Source organism: Melanostigma gelatinosum, assembly GCF_949748355.1.
Source record: "Melanostigma gelatinosum genome assembly, chromosome: 12".
Classification (NCBI taxonomy): Eukaryota; Metazoa; Chordata; class Actinopteri; order Perciformes; family Zoarcidae; genus Melanostigma; species Melanostigma gelatinosum.
In genome coordinates this window covers 19,487,756-19,504,225 of record NC_136645.1, presented here as the reverse complement: position 1 = coordinate 19,504,225, position 16,470 = coordinate 19,487,756, and the positions used below count along the sequence as shown (strand labels likewise).

At 45.2% G+C, this 16,470-nt stretch overlaps 1 protein-coding gene across 1 annotated transcript in view; it reads right to left on the bottom strand.

The window, feature by feature from the left end:
* The window catches only part of plpp4 (phospholipid phosphatase 4), a gene marked incomplete at both ends in the record, with an annotated part of 37,811 nt that extends 21,647 nt beyond the window's left edge, over positions 1 to 16,164 (bottom strand). The window contains 2 exons of the mRNA XM_079279936.1: positions 552 to 660; positions 16,076 to 16,164. Coding sequence (XP_079136062.1) covers positions 552 to 660; positions 16,076 to 16,164 — 198 coding nt within the window. The remainder of the gene's footprint in view (positions 1 to 551; positions 661 to 16,075) is intronic.
* Positions 16,165 to 16,470: the final 306 nt, after the last annotated feature.

Sequence of the window (16,470 nt, the reverse complement as noted above, 5' to 3'; positions counted from 1 at the left end):
TGTCATGTCATTAGATCTGTCTACGTTGGAGGCAGATGGAAATAGTGCAGTATTATCAGGTCTATAACAACAGCTTGTTTGTTTTGGCGTTGTGGGTGTTGTCATATTTCACCATAATCACACTTTGAAAATTGGACCATGTCCGCCATCCGAGTCTGGAAACAATGTATGACTCACAACGACATTGGAACGAGCTCTGTATTTCAAGTCTATTGAAGCCAAAAAATGTGTTTTCCATGAGCTTCTTTAGGTTATTTTGCTCAGCATTTACAGCGTGAGCCAGAGAAAGAAATCGTAACCTTTCACCGCCCACTTCTTGCCCGAGAGAAGATTATATTTACATTGGAAGCACTAATCACCGCAGTTTGTATATGAGCCCTTCTTGTATCTATCAACACGATTCAAGCCTCGACTCGAGAGAAGAGGCTCTGCAGTATTACTGCACCACCACGATAAGCAGAGGATGCACTTCATGTAGACCGCAACAATGACCATCTATTTAGTGGCAGTCTGTCACAAGAGGAATGCATGAATAGAAAGCAGGTACTTACGAACATGACCCTCTTGGGAATGTGGTCTGACTCAACCAGAGGATTCTTGTAGAGCCAAAGCTCCTCTGGTTGAATCACTCTCTCAAAGGGCTCCAGAAACTCTGTAAATCTGCAGCAAGGAACAAATGAACACTGATCAGTTACTCATTTTTCGGCGTTTAAGTATAGATGCTTTTTACACAGAGCAACATGCGTTCAAGATGCACAGCCCGATTAGGCTTAAATGTCTGCATTTTGCAGGGAACAAGAGAAGAGGAGGCCGGTTCTTTCACAAGGATTAACACATCTGAGGCCATGTAAATTGGGCGACTTCATCCGAGATCACTTATACACTCGGCTGTACAAGTTAGCACGCTGCTTCCTCCAGCCCTCCGAGGCCTCTCGGTGACCTGTCAGAGATGACCATGTTCTTGTTACAGATTTTGGGAAAATTTGGAATTAAAATCGGGTAATGATGGAGGCATTGCTATCGCGATAAAGGCCAGTGTAAGTTTCAAAATAAAATAAATAAAAGTATAGCTGAAGTTTCCTAAAGTTTCTTGGGTTTTGTTTGCTCCCCAGATGAGCCGCTTCACTGTAGGTGGAAATAGAGATTGAGTGATGCTCTCCCGAACAACTACATGCCCTCCAGCAAGGCATTCATCACGCGTCTGCTCCAGCAGAGCTGAGGAGCGTGGAGATCCTGGATCCTGTGCGTCTCCTCCTCAGTGTGAAACGGTGGCAGCGTGAAGCGCTACAAGGCTTTACGCATGTTCTGCAAACCTCTTCTGGATTAAAATGGATCCCTCCTCCGCTCTCTCTCTCTTCAAGGACCAGGACAACCAATTATCTCTTTTTAATCCCTCTGAAAGACGTGCGCCGTATTACACCCCGTGGAAAGTCAATTTGTTGGTCCGCATGATAACTGTGGCATGAGAGAGCAGCCTAGCGAGAGAGCAGCCTAATCAGTACTGGCTCATTTGTCACCTTGCTGAGCCCGTGTGCATGATTCACTTCAGCCAAACATTACATTAACGGTACGAGCCTGCACCAAAAAAAAAACCACTGCGCTAATGACACACAATACGCTCCACCAACTACTCCCAGCTCGAGACACCAGTTACAAGGAATGTTATTGCAGTCCGCAGGGACAGAAACACAGAGGGATAGGCACACACCTCCTCGCTTATGAGCACACACACACACGCACACACACACACACACACACAAGAGCTCTCAGGTCATTAAATACAGCAGTGGTCTATCTGCCACTCTGCAAGGCTTATCGTAGGCTACTGCTTGTTGTGCTTCCTGCCCCTGACGTCTTAATGAGTTTGAGGCACACGCTCCCCCAAGGTAACTACCGAGATAAAATTCATCTTCACAATATTTCCTTTCACATTAGAATGCACGTAGCACGCACAAACCTGCTGCAGAGGGAAACATTCTGATTTAAAAGCCATGGGCCGTTCGTGCAGGTTTTAAAGATACATTGCTGAAGATTTCCATGAAATCAAACCCCATTTTAGACTCAGGTGAGATATGTGATAAGAGGATGCAGCTCCAGATGTCAATGAACTCCTGAAGTTTCACTATTTTCAGATATTTTCACCATCTCCGTGTTCGCTGGGGATGATCACTTTCATAAGGTCAAAATTAAAATGCCTGTCGGACATGTAATGATATTCCTCCTACTTTTGGAGGATCTGTATCCAATCTCCTGCAACAAATCAATACCGCCCTCAAAGGATTTGCCTTGGCTCGAGTTTCTTTTTGCCTCATCTCCTCTCTTCCAGGCGTGGACTTTATTAAAAGAAATACTCCAGTGGGGGGGTTCAGTGCACTTTGAGGGCTCCACGCTCCGAACGTATAGTTGGAATTAATCACGGCTTTTATCCGTGGACAGAAGGGCCTTTGTGGAAACACATTTTACTATCATTGTAATCTACAGGCTGAGATGAAAGCGGTGGGGGAGTGCAGCATTTACAGGCTGGTGACAGAGGATGCGTTGGAAGGAAGGACAACGTGGATTACAGTCACATTAGTGCAGCGAATGTCAGAGCTCGGAGAGGTAACGACATACACAGCGTGAACCCCAATGTATCCGGCTGAGATGCAATCACATTGATTCAAAGAGCTAGAGACGGAGGGGGTGGAAGGTGATGGTGCTGCAATACCGCAGAAACAAACCTTCAACTAGCACATTAATACAGGCAATAATGGCTGCACAACAGCCCAAGTGATATTTTGTTTTACATGTTTTTTTGCTTGTGGCTTATTTCCTGTTTACATCTGCACCGCTTTTTTTTCTGCTTATTTCCAACCTAACAAAAAAACCCTTTCAACACTTTCTGCAGGTGACCATGACAGCAGGAGCTCCAGAGAAGAGACAGAGATGAGGAAATAAAGCATTCAACACCCGCCATGTCTCTCCAAAATGCAGAGTGAGAAGTAAGACAATTCTACAAAGGCAAACTCTAATCAGTACTCCAGTGAGACCCAAGGCCCTCTCACCTGCTCTCTGGCCAGAATAGATGAGCCCTCTAAGTGCTCATAAAAACGGAGGCGCACAAAAAGCCCTGAACTCAGCACCGCCTGCTGGCGGAGCACCTCGTTCTGTTTTATTCTGTTTGCTGTGTAGAGACATTATTGAGCGATGGTATAACGGCTTCTATAGGGGCCACAACTTTCTGGATTAACCGGCATCCTAGCGGCTGTGGGTGAGTATGTGAAGACGTTGAGATAGCCGCTGATAGCGCGCAGTACATTCACATCCATCCCCATGACTGTGCTTTAGTCTAGGCTTTACATCTTTACATCTGACCTCTTTTCTAACTCAGGAAGGTTTGAGATGTTTGCCTCGTCCCCGTTCCTTTTCATCAAAAAGCTCTGCAATTGGGCCAATTCATCATCGCCAATTCCAATCCATCTCATGCAAGACGCACGTTCTAAATCTGTTGAGCGCAGCCACGGCCAAGGAAATAAAAGTGAATCGCTGAAACACTTTGGAGATTCAGCGCACAACAGCGTGGAGACCAGTGCGAGCAGCTGATTGGAGATCTCTTGATATGCAATGCGCTGTGGGCAGAATCTGTGGCTCTGTCCTTGGGAATACATTTCCTCTGCTGTGCCAGCGTGACAAAACAAAAAAATAAAAAGTCTAGAAATGCCTCATTAATGAGTTAGATATGCTGTGGAGCAATCATGCACACAGACGACGAGTGGAATCGTTTAGCTGGATTTACTTCAGGCAAGCTCCCGCTTTCACAAATCTAAATTTGAAATAATCTTTTGGCTCACTGCGTGTGTGTGTGCGTGTGTGCGTGTGTTTGTTTGTTTTCAGCCTATCACAGATGTATCCAAACAGAAGCTGAGCATTCATCAATAGTGATCGCATTATGTCTGCTCGCGGTCTGAGCCGAACACAGAGAGCCACTTCTTAAGTCACGCATCATTTATCTACCGGTGCAGGAGGCCACAAAGCAGCTTGAACACTGCGTAGCTCACTGAGCAGACGGTGCGCGTGTTTTCACCTCTCAAGAGGAATGAAAAACACCGGGGGAGCTTTGCCACGCAGAGCCCCACACATGGAACAAGAGGTCCGTTGGAACGTGTCAATAGTCGGCTCGGGGCTAGTCTTGTCCCCCCTAAATGGCGAAGTTAAGCCGTTTTCCTCGCCTTGTGGCACTTCCCACCAGCGCGGTGCACAGGTTGTGACTGCCACGGTGCCTGACGCAACCCAGAGACACATTCAGAAGGGATTGCAGGCCGGCATTGTGCGCGTTCACATTTGATTGCATTTGCTCTCTCCCGAGTCGCACATTTGGCAATCCAGGAGCGAGCTGCGTGCGTTCAGCTCAGGGACCGAGGGGAGAAGACTTGCAGCCGACCATCTGCCAGATTGTTGGTCGGAATTTTAATTTTTTTTTCTCCAGATCGGAGGTGAGCAGTCATCACTGCCATGTCACCCCCCCCCCCCCTACTTATTACTCCAGTCATTAAATCATCGAGCAGGGCGCTATTGAACAAGCGACTTGTGAGATTCACAAGCCATTAGGATGAGAGGATGTGAAGAGCCCTGAGGGAAATTCCCATCCTCCTCTATTCACTGCATCATCTGGTTGGTTTACCACTGGTAAATTCCCATTACTCCTCTTACCCGCCATTACATCCAGCTGGAGAATTTGGCTGGTCAGTAAAAGCTAAAGGGTCAGTGGTGGATGTTGAGAGCTTGGGCCTCGATACGTCTAAAAAACAAACAAATATACATCGGAAGAAATGTGAGGAGGAGAGATGTAAGCGGAAATAATAAGTGATGAAGAGAGAGAGAATGGTGGAGCGGACTGTTGGCCGGCTGTGTGGACAAATTATAAACACTGATGTTTCGTGTTAGCGGTGCTATGGTATGAAGATCATAACACAGTGCATACTGTATATTAATGTTTGCATGAAGAAGCACAGGGGCAGGATAGCCTTCAGGAGTAGGACTAAGATACTATGAGTCAACATCATTCTAATGGAATATTAGTAACAGGTATTAAAGGAGCAGGTTGACGTTTTGAGAAATTAGCTTCTTCTCTTTCTAGAGGAAAGCTAACAAGTGGCTAGCTCAGCATAAAAACAAGGGTGAAACATTTCGCCTGGCTCTGTCCAAAGGTACCAAAATCTGCACCAGCACCTTTAAAAAACACATTGTATCTAGTGGAGAGTGATATTGATCTTCTTAACGAACAAGAAAAGCCAATAAGCATGTTCTCCAAGTACACTTTCTGGAATCTACTTTGTTCCGTGTTGTACTAACCTAGTAAAGTGAATCAGAAACACATTATTTTACTCAAGTCCATTATAAATGGGTACATTTTCACGGAGCACATCAGCTCACGTCAGCTTTTACGGAGTTCTGCGTTCTGAGAAAGGTGCCGTCCCAATGTCTCAACCTCAAAAAGAGAAATTCATAATGATTGGTGGATGGGAGCCGAGGTTTCTCACAAATCCCTGTCTTACACAGTCAACACTGCTGGAAGGGAAAAAGTAGCACAGCACAGGTTTCTGCTTAAGTTTCCCTTTCTTACTCCACACAGAAAAAAAAAGAAGAAAAAATACTTTTCCTGCAAAATCAAATTGAACTCCTCTGGCACGGCTGGATTAAAACAAAGACAACTGGGCATCTGTGATTTAATAATGCGCTGCTGCAATTCGATTAGAGGTGGCCGACCGATCGAGGATACGTTCTTGATTTAATTATGTCGCTTTACTTCATTCATATCGGACCCGAAGACCAGAGCACAGCGCTGCTGCCTGGACAACTAATGTGCACTAATGTGTGGTGTTGATTGCGGGGTGGGGGGGGGTGGGGCCTGGGGATAAGAGCACTTTTTAGGAACGGCGGTTTCAAGCAGGCTGGTAACAAGCTACCTGGAGGATTCCCATTGGATTATATTACAGGATACAATCATGACATTTGAGGGTTTTGTTCTGATGGAATCGGACCGCCCTGCAGGGGTTTTTGTGGAAGCAGAAGTTATTGAGCCTGGAGGTCAGGTTGAGTGACTGGTTATGGGCGATGGGTTTGAAGGCTGAAGTTTGGAGACAGTACTGAGACCAGAGGACTGAGGTCTTTGGGCAGGAAAAAAAAGGAAACGGATGGGTAAATGAAATTGTTAGCAAATGAAGTCACACACCTACGCTCTTTATACTAATATCCTCATCTGAACTCCCCATACAGCAAACTGCATAGCTAATGCGATCATATTCGATCCACATAATTAATGCGAGGCGTTCAAGAAGACATTATGTGTTTTCATAGAGGCGTCTCGTACTGTGCTCTGCAAGTCGGAATTGTGCGAGTGCAAAGAATGTCACGTCACCTCTCTCTCCGTCTCTGTTTGTGTTGGCGGTTACAGTCCCGGCCTCTGCCGAACGTGTGAGGAATGCACAGCACCGGTCCTGTCAGAGGCAGGGGAGAGGGGGGGGGCTGGATAGATGCTGAGTGACACTCAGCTAGCGCCGGCCTCCCTGGAGATATCCCTTCTCAAATTTGGCAAAATGGGCGAGAAAAAAAAGGCAAAAGCCATCCTTTCGCTTGTCACGCTATACATGGTGGAAAATGCAGATCATTTAGATTTTAATTACCCATTCACACCGGATAATTTCAAGAATGTGTATTAATTAAAGAAGCCAGTATGTAATGAGAATGAAACGAGGGCTGGCTTGGTCAGACTACGGGTGTCTGTCCGCGATAAAGGTCCCGGAGACACGTGGAGAAAGGTCAGAGGCTCATATTGGAGACCGGCATTTGGAAACGCAGCGGTCTGAAGCTGGCAGGACATGGCCGGGGGGGACACAGAGGGATTGGGGGAATTAAGGAAGCATGGTGGTGGTGTGTGGGGTGTCGTGGCGAGATATGTTCCCAGCCTACAGCAGAAGAGGGATAGAGCCAGGTCTGCTAAGAGCAGATGATTTGCCAGCAGGCTTGTCAAACGCTCCGCAGGTCGATCCATTTACTGCTGAGTAAATGGATCGACTTTACCGGCCCATTGGCGTCGGCTCATCAGATCTGGTGAGCTTTCTCTCTCTCTCTCTCTCTCTCTCGCTCTCTCTCTCTCTCTCTCTCTCTCTTTCTTTTGTACAGTGGAGGAAACTGTCACCCTTGGGTGCTCATATAAAGCACTGCGGTGCACAGGAGTCGTTCTGTAATGAAGTGTTGTAGTTCAGTGTTCTGCTGTACCTGACTTTGCATCTCATATACATGAAGCCATTCATTTCATATATTTTCCCTCTAGGACTGGTGGTGATTATCAATCTCATCATCTAACTCTGACTCTCTGGAAGAAAGCAAATAAGACTTCTTCCCAAGACTGCTGAACTACTGCTTTCACTATGACTTACAGTATTATACAGTATTCCACAGCATATAAGGTTTTGGCAACATTTCATTTTATCGAGGCAACCATTTCTTAAAAACGATGTCATCTCAGTCTAGTTATGTGATTTAGAGATTAGCTTCTCTAGATAGAAGCCACATTCTAAGTAACTGCCAGTAATACTTGATGTTTCATTGATGTTTTAGATCGACACTCTGCAGTCAAACTCCACTGTTGCACAAACAGGATGCATTAACAGGCTGATTAACAGTGCTGATTTGTTGTATGGTGGATTGTTCCTTTAATAACTGGGATATAATCAAACAATGTGCACCTGCCGTATCTAATTTTATTCCAGCTATACGCTTACTCTGTAATTATCCCGCAACCTTTCGATAAGCTGCACTCACCGGAGGGTGAATACACGAGGGAATTATGTGTGAATCAGTTAACTTTGAAATGTTTAAATCTACAGGACAAATCGTTTCTTTGTCACTTCATTGGCTTTGCTTTGAAATTGATGATTATAAAAACATAAAAGAAACAGACCTGCTCCGGTGCGCACAACGAATCCTGCAGGCTGAATAATTGACATCTGTGGTATCACCTAAAGGTGCACTGATCACGGCGAAAAACCGTCATACCATGACAGGAAAAGAGCGCATAAATAGGTAGAACAAATATATCAGCCGAAATAAAAAAAATTGCATTTGTTTTTTGTAAAAAATACATTTTACCACTGTTAAATGTACTAACCATTTTGCTGATTACGGAAATATACCGTAACACATATATATATCAGCAAACACTATCGTTTTGTTTTTACAGAGAGTGTTTTCAAATCTCAGCAAAAGGTACGATACCTGTGCGGTTGAGCATGTGGGTGCCTTTGCTTGTGTGTGTAGTTTATTAAGTTAAGGCGTAAGTTACGGTAACTGTGTTTTGAGTGTTGGAGAAAAGACAGAGGAAGGGAGGGAGGTAGCCAGATTTACACATGGACACCCTGATCCCTCATACTGGCAGTGGTGTTGGACACAAATATGGGCCTGGGACACAACGGCGACATTTATCAGTGCTGTCATGCTCATTGCTCATCCCAGCGAAATGTCAGAGTCGACAGCAACGGGAGAGAGAGAGAGATTCCAGCCTCGTGGTCTTTATGCGTTCAAAGCCAGGGTGAACATACACAGCCCTCAGCAGCGTCTGCAGAGTGCTGGAGCTGGTCATTAGCAGCATCAGCAGCCAGGGAGCACTAATAGATGCACACACACACACACACACACACATAAACAGGTAACCGTGTATGCATGTTGTGCACACACACAACACAAATTCTGGCTTTTCCTCAGAAACGTGAACAAACACAAAAACACAGAGTGATGTTGTACTTTCATGGATCTATAATGACTTACAATACATCTGCTGATCTAGAACGTGTACATATTGAATGTTCTCTCTCTGTGACACTCTCACTTTTCTGTCCTCGGGCTGTTTGAGTTTCTTTGGCTGTGGCTTGAATTATTATTTTTTCCTCTTCTTGCTGGTTAGTTGTTTGATTTCTGTCACGCACTCTTCTCTGGGATGAGTCTGGCTACCATTTGGATTTTCTTTGCAGAAAATCCCCATGTCATCCTGATCTTTTTCTTTCTCATTATCTTGAGGACAGCGATGTTGTTGTAGAAGCCGCAGGGCTTTGCACAATTCGGCATGAGCAAATAAACAATGCCCGCTGATGTAAAAACATTCCCACTGCGCATGCAAGTACAGTGATGTAAGCACGAATCACTGCCCTGCAAGTGCTTTCTTTAATTATTTTAGGGAACAGCTGGGTGGAGCCACGTGGGACTCGTAGCCCCCTATTTTATCGTCAGACACATGCAGAATATTGTCTCCCAATGGACAGACGTGTGCTGTCGGCTAAAAAGATGAAAGTATTGACCTTTGACCTTGGCTTTAAACCAGGTGAGGGGGGTTGCACTAAGGACGTGGAGGGAAAAGGTGAGATAAAAGATAGTTTGCGAGGTGAAAGGGACAGGTGCATGCTGGTGTTGTAAAAACAGCAGGATGTTGGCTCTTGTAGGTGTGCCGCAGGGTCATCATGACTCAGTTGAATCTGAACACACAGACAGGATACGCATATATTGGGATTCAGAGCGACTTGCAGTTTCTGAGGATTTAATCATCAACACAGATAAACGTCAATCAGAGAGAGAAACTTCTTATAACCCCACAACTTGCTTGAGAATCATGTTTTAACATTTCCTTCAGTATCAGTGACAGCTGTCTGTACATCCAAGAAGGCCACACTGCAGAAAGGAACCGCAATTAAATAATTCAGCATGTTTTTAATGGGACCAATTTGTCAAAATGTAAGCTAAAAACCCTTTGGTGCATGTATCGTACAGCTTATACGGTGTAGCCTAAAGGCCCCCCCCCCCCCCCGACAGGTTTTCAGATATTCTGTCTGACTGGACCTTTGCTCTGGTTGAAGGTGGGCGAAGCTATGCAGGAATTGCACGAATGAGTATGATAAAGCCAACCAAGCCAATGAAGACAAAGAGAGATGTCAATCTCGATTGACCCCGTCCGTACGCACCCACACAGCGCTCTAATCAGCAGCGACGTCATCATTGAGAAGTCACCGTGAGAATTTGGAGTTTGCCTTTATTACACAACCATAATCATAGTCGAGCTGTCAGCCGGTGTGCCGTCAGCTTCCTGCTGCTGCTGTCAAGACGAAAAACCTGTGTACGCGCGTCGAAATATAACCAGCTGTTGCACGGGGAGGGTCTCGTCTTTCCATTTGCCAATAACGCCTGTTCCCAGCGTTCGGCAAACGTTGTGAAGCTGATATCAATTGAATGAACTCAAAACACAACGGCTGGTGACCTTTAACTGATACAAGTTGCCAGAGATGTGTCTCTACCTCTTCCCTCGAGGCGACATGTAACATAAAGTGTTTGCTGCATGTCATTCACCTTGCTGTGACGGAAGAAACGTGAGCTATGAATACACCGTCTAAACTTAGGAAACCACGGAAAGAGTCTGGTCTGACAGCAAAACCCAGGGGCCTGAGAGGGACACACACGAACGCACACACACACACACACACACACACGTCTTCTGGCCCAAATCTCAAAATATATAACAAGCATGTCTCTTTCCTTCGAGAAGCCTTTATTTCGTGTGTGTGTGTGTGTGTTGGACAAAGGCTCTTTCATCTCCTCAGCCCCTCGTCTGTCTTTTTACAGATAAGAGTATGACGCTGAAAATGACAGTAATGGGGCAGATCTAAGGGAAATACCTGAGAAAGGGGCAATGCAGGGAGGCGGTGAGAAAGAGAGAGAGAGAGACGGAGAACGGGTAAGAACAGAAATATCCCGACGGTAGGAAGTGTGAAGCAGAGCGGGAACTGTCCCTTTCACACTCCGTCCACACCTCCGAGGGCTACGACATTCCCCCCTCAGCCTCCACCTGCTGCGGTTTAAATATCTCATCATAATTGGGGACATTTTTCACTGGATTGGATTGGCTACAGCACTATAATATCGGACAGTAGGTCGATATAATATTATTGCCATCATTCACATCTTCTGGGCTTGGAGTTGTTAAAGCGATATCTATTATTCTTCACATAATTTCTGCCAAAGGATCAGCATTGTAAAATGTTATTGTGTGATGGTAACAGTTAAATTCCAGCAGATCATTTTCCAGCTGAAAATGCCATTTAAGTTAAAGGCCATCAGCCTGAGCACAAGCCTCACATTTCACTTTGTAATGCGAGCTCTGTGCCATTCGGATAGATTTGGGTGAAGACTGCCACAAATAATAATTCTATGCCTTCCTGACGACTACGCCATACAAATGAGGGAATTGGTTGTGCAACTCATCGTCTGTCCATGGCTAATCTCGCATTCTTCTGCAGCAAACTGCATAATATTTTGGGTGATCAATTGGCTGCATGCTCAAGTACCTCTCATAGTCGCCGCGACTCACACTTCCTCAAGACCTTCTATTACCTGTTCCATACTCGCAGCCAGACAGCTTGGTTCATTTCAATCTTGCAAGATTGTACGAAATTTCTTCCACGATGGCTTTGAGCTGACGGCCTGCATGCATTGCCGCTTGTTTTTGAGTTTGAACGAAGTTCGTTTTACTTCACCTTACAGCCTCTGGCTGTCTTAACGCACTCAATTCACGTGAATATTCTTCTCTCTCTGCCCTGGCCTTTTTCTGTTTCTGCATTTTTTTTCTCATCTATTCTCCATTACTTATTTTTTCCACAGACGTCTCGGATTCTTAATTCATCGTGGTCACTAAACAAATCCTTTTTGTATTTTCCCCTCATGCTTTCACCTGTACTCGAATTATTCTTTTGTTTGGTTTAATTGGTGTACCTGAACAGACTTTTCAAAGGCTACTAATGAATTAATCAGGTTGATTTTGCAAAACGAAGTACAGCAATGAATGCTCGCTCTGTGCCCTTTCAGACGAAGATCAAATGGATGGGCATTCCTGGAGGCCGCAGTCTTTACGGTCATTGTTACCCCTCCGTCTCTGGTCAATTCGTGTCAACGGCATCCGATCCGAAAAGTGTTTCCACGTCGCTCCAGCCACAGTCGAGCCTGTTATCTCAATTTTTACTTCATCTCCGAGATAATGAGGGTTACACAGTGGATGACCTGTGATTCAGTGCCTCAGATGTTGGCTGCCAAAATTAAGAAACGCAGCGGGAGAATGCACTGGAATAGTCAAACAAACAAGCAGCAGATGACTCTCGTCATTTCTGACCGCAACAGACCAGCAGAATCAAAGCGACAGAGGTGTGTGAGCTACACAAGTATACATTGGAGTCCTTATTCTCACCACCTGATGCTTGATGTACTTTCTTCCTCAGCAGCTCATTTTCAGCTCTTTCTATTAACGTGATCTTGTTTGCTTGGAGATTTTGCCCATGGGTATGGGAGCCATTTGGAACTAAACTATATAGACCTGGGAGATAAAACAAAAAGCTAAAAGCTTTAGGGCTGCAGAGTGGAGATGGTGATTGTAAGTATTAGCAACCCTTTTTTCAGGGATTCATATTAAACACTGTTTAATAGAGCTTTAAAGTGTCACTCACAACTGTGGCCTATGGCTGAACATTTTCTCTCAGCGAAATGTCTTTACGAACATCCTATCTTAAAAACCACTGGACTTTGTTCAAAACTGCTGTGAGTGAAGTTTGGGTAAATGTATAACAATACTTTTTTTAAAGTTAGAATCCTTAAGGTTTTTATGAAATCAAACAGGTCGCATGTTTCCTGCAATAGTTGTTCAATGCATTAATAATATTCTGTAATTATTGTCCACCTAAGCACTAGGGGTTTACTTACAGGTAAAACTCACTGTTTCCTGTTTGCTTTCTTTACAGGCTATCAAAGACGCATTACGCTACTGCAAACTCAACATCCTGCTGCTGCTGCTTCACATTAAAAGCGTTCAACTGGCAAGACACAGGGTGGCTCTTATTGTGAAGCAGTCACAGAAAACACAATGTATTTGTCACTGTGGTTAGCACTGAACACGTTTCATTTTCGACATGATTTCGCCAGCCGATCGTTTTAACATTTTGCAAACGGGGGTATAGGCTAGCTAATGGAACAAGAGGGAGCAGCCACAGTGAGCTGTTTGATGAAGTCACAGTGAACAGACATACCAGTTGCCCTTCTGTTGTATTTCTGACTAAGTAGCTGCTCAACGAGTGCTTGTTGTGCCATTAAAACTGTCACCAAGATAACCACGACTGTCGCCAAATCCACCACTGAAATCGCAAGCATTTCAACGTTAACTTTGTTCATCACTAATCCAATAACAATAGCAGAAATGACTGCAACATTCTCCTAGATCAGAAACACATTTTTAAGTTCATATCAGACACTGTGACCGATCCTTTACAAAGAGACTTTCTCCTCGAAACCAGAATGCCCCCATCCTTAACATGCATTCCAAACAATCCGCTTATTCTTAAACAGCCGGAGGCCTTGACATTCTACTCTTCCCCAACATCTCACAGGGCTTTCTGAGACTTGCCAAGGCTCTGGGCCGTATCCCAGGGCTGCTCCTAAGCCGTCCTCTGAGAGGAGGGGATGATTCGCAGTGAGCCAAACTCTGTTTCGAGGGATGACCAGTGTTGTTTCAGAGCGCACAACTCGTTTCACGACGACTAGATCCTTATCCTTAAAGTTCCAAGAACATGTCAATGTCGGAGTGTATCTAGCTCGTCTCACGTTGGAAATTCTTGCCATGCTTCAATGCAAATACATGTAATAAACAAAATTCCTCCTCGGTCACCATCATTTTCTGCGATAAAAGAGTCCAAACTGTGACCCTGTAACCCTTTGGCACAAATGAATCTATTCTATCCAGTTATTCTTCTCAGACTCTTCTCTGGCCAATCCTGATAACGCCCTCTGTCTTATCTATCACCATCTGTTTCCTTTCGTCCCTGCGTCCACTTGTTTTGTCTCCTGTTCTCCCTTTAGACAATATTCTAATATGTACTGGCGTATTCAAGGGTCCACCCACGTGCTGAGGCACAAACACTTGCGTTGATTGATTTAGGACATGAGTTCAGTCACAACAACCACTCAAGGAAGAAATTACTTCTTGGGTATTTTGCCTAAGCTCTGGCTTGTTTTGCTCCGGCTTTCAAGTAAAGTGAAATAGCACCCATCTCATTATCCTCGCTGTCTGTGTTGAGAAGAAAAATAACTTTATCTTTTTCTCATGCAGTTTTCAGCTTTTTTTTTTTTTTTTCTCCACACCATTTTGTTTAATGTCAAGGATTTCCATTTAGATTGAACTTTTTTGCTTTGCTACGGGGAGATGTGTGACTCCTGGAGTGCCCACCAAGCTATGATGACGGCATGGCGTTAGCTGTTTGATGGCACAGGGTCGACCTCACGTCACACACTTGGCCCGTTGCTTTAAGGTCAGTGTACCTCCTGAGGCCTGGAACAAGCAAGGCCAAATAAAAAGTTATATTCCCTCAAAGGTAGTCATCTTTGACGAAATGTGTCTGTGAATAATGCAGGGGTTTCAGGGCACTTTGGTTTATACGGAAACGGTGGTGCAGAGACAAACAAGAACAGTTTGTGTGACCGACGAGAATTATTTCATCAGAAGCAAAGATCAAAAAAATGGCAGAACTTGCACATATCTCTTGTTGAAGACGCCTTTCTGATGCCTCCATATCTGCTCGTGAGCCCAAACTAAAGGATTCAGGAACTCAATTTCAACAACCCTTGCTTGTCCACAAATATGAAGGAATATGAACAGCGAATGAAGAATGGGTTCCTTCTTTTTCTTCCAAATTGAATACTGAGCTGCAGAGGTAGAAAGCAATAAGATGAATTTCTAACGGTAGAAGCAGGATTTTAAATGAGCATTGACGCAAGGAAAGACAAGGGAAACGGGGATATTACATCTGCACTAAGCAGCAGCGGACACAAAACTGTCCTTTACACCTCCAGTGAAGAAAAAAAAATCAGATTCTGGTTGAGCCCAATTATCCTGCCTTCACCTCGGGCTACTAGGTGTAACAAGAACAGGGGACCGCTGCCCCACAGGGCCAGAGAGCAGCTCTCTCTCTCTGATGCCTCAGGCAAAAAGCTATAGCTCAACTCTATTAGACCAACCACTCCCTCTGTCAATACATATGATAGCTCTTTTGCTATCAAAGATAAAAGCCCCTCAATCTTGAGCACAGAGGCCAAAAATACAATTAGCCACAAAATCAAATTTGGAATTCGTGGCTCTGTGTTTCACCAGTATGTCTGTGTCCTGCTGAGGATGTGGAACCACAATCAGTTCATTTAATGAGGGCATGCTGTACAGTTCTTACAAAGCAGATCAAGTTTACTCAAGATGCCTCTTTGCAAACGCGGCTTAGGAGCCTTCAGCATGCTTTCATGAGTAAAACTCAATTCATTGCAGCGATCAAGGACTTTGTGGCAGGGGCTGCTGTGCCAGCGCAGCAAGCAGCGAGTTGATGATGATGATGATATTGTGTGAAATTTCTTCTTTTTTTTCTGGCTTGGAGCACTCTGTAACGCAATAACAAATCAGCCACAAAGAGAGTCTTGCAGAGGGGCCTGCATCAGTGAGGCACGGTTCATGCTTTGGTCTGATCCCTCCAGGTGAAGGGTGCGTCTGAGAGGCACAACCTTCTCACAAGGTGAAGAAAAAAAAAAGTACTGTACATAGATCTCAATGTGTCTGCGTTGGGCTGCTTCAATTGGATCTATTTGTTGTGGAGTGAAGTGGTCGAAGAAGCCGCCTCTGTCCCTCTAACCATCTCTAATCAGCCTCTGTCATAGATAATCTGTGCTGTAATGTGAGTCATCAAATCATAGAGTCACGCTGATTCGTGACGTGAAGTGAAACTTGTTTTTTTGCAACCTGTTACCGCAGCGTCCGTCCACTGTCCTGGTCGTTGAGCAGCGATGTGCCAGCTCCGCGGCTCAACACGGGGGGAACGGCGGCCAGCGCCACAAACCGCCGCAAACGACCCTGAACGCAGCAGTTCGGTGTCTCAAGCATTGTTAAAAAAGGCACACGGATAACGACAGTCACATCAACCCAATGGCATCGCCAGGGCCAGGGCGCACATACCAGATGTTCGAGACTTTGCATACTTACACAAAAACTCCGAAAAGCATAACGCGGATGCCGATCTCCAAAGCCAGCTCCCGCACGTTTTTCCTGCGGTCCGGGGGCGACACGTTCATGGTTCTAAGGTAATCCAGCCGCGTGAAGTAGACAGCTAGACAAAGGCGTTTTATCTGTTGTTGTTTTTGTTCACTTTGTAATCCACCTTAACAAAGCGAGTGCTTTCCAGAAGCGGTGAGGTCCCCTCTAATCACGCACGCCGCGCGCCTCCATCGTACGACACCTGAAGCAGTCTCCCCCCTTCTCCTCGCCTTCTGCTCGTCTCCGCTGCTGCTCTCCCGTGTCTGCTTCGATCCCCCTCGGGCGACGTTTCCTTATTGCAACCCTGTTGGCTGACAACTGCTGCTCTACCGAGTGAAAGTCTC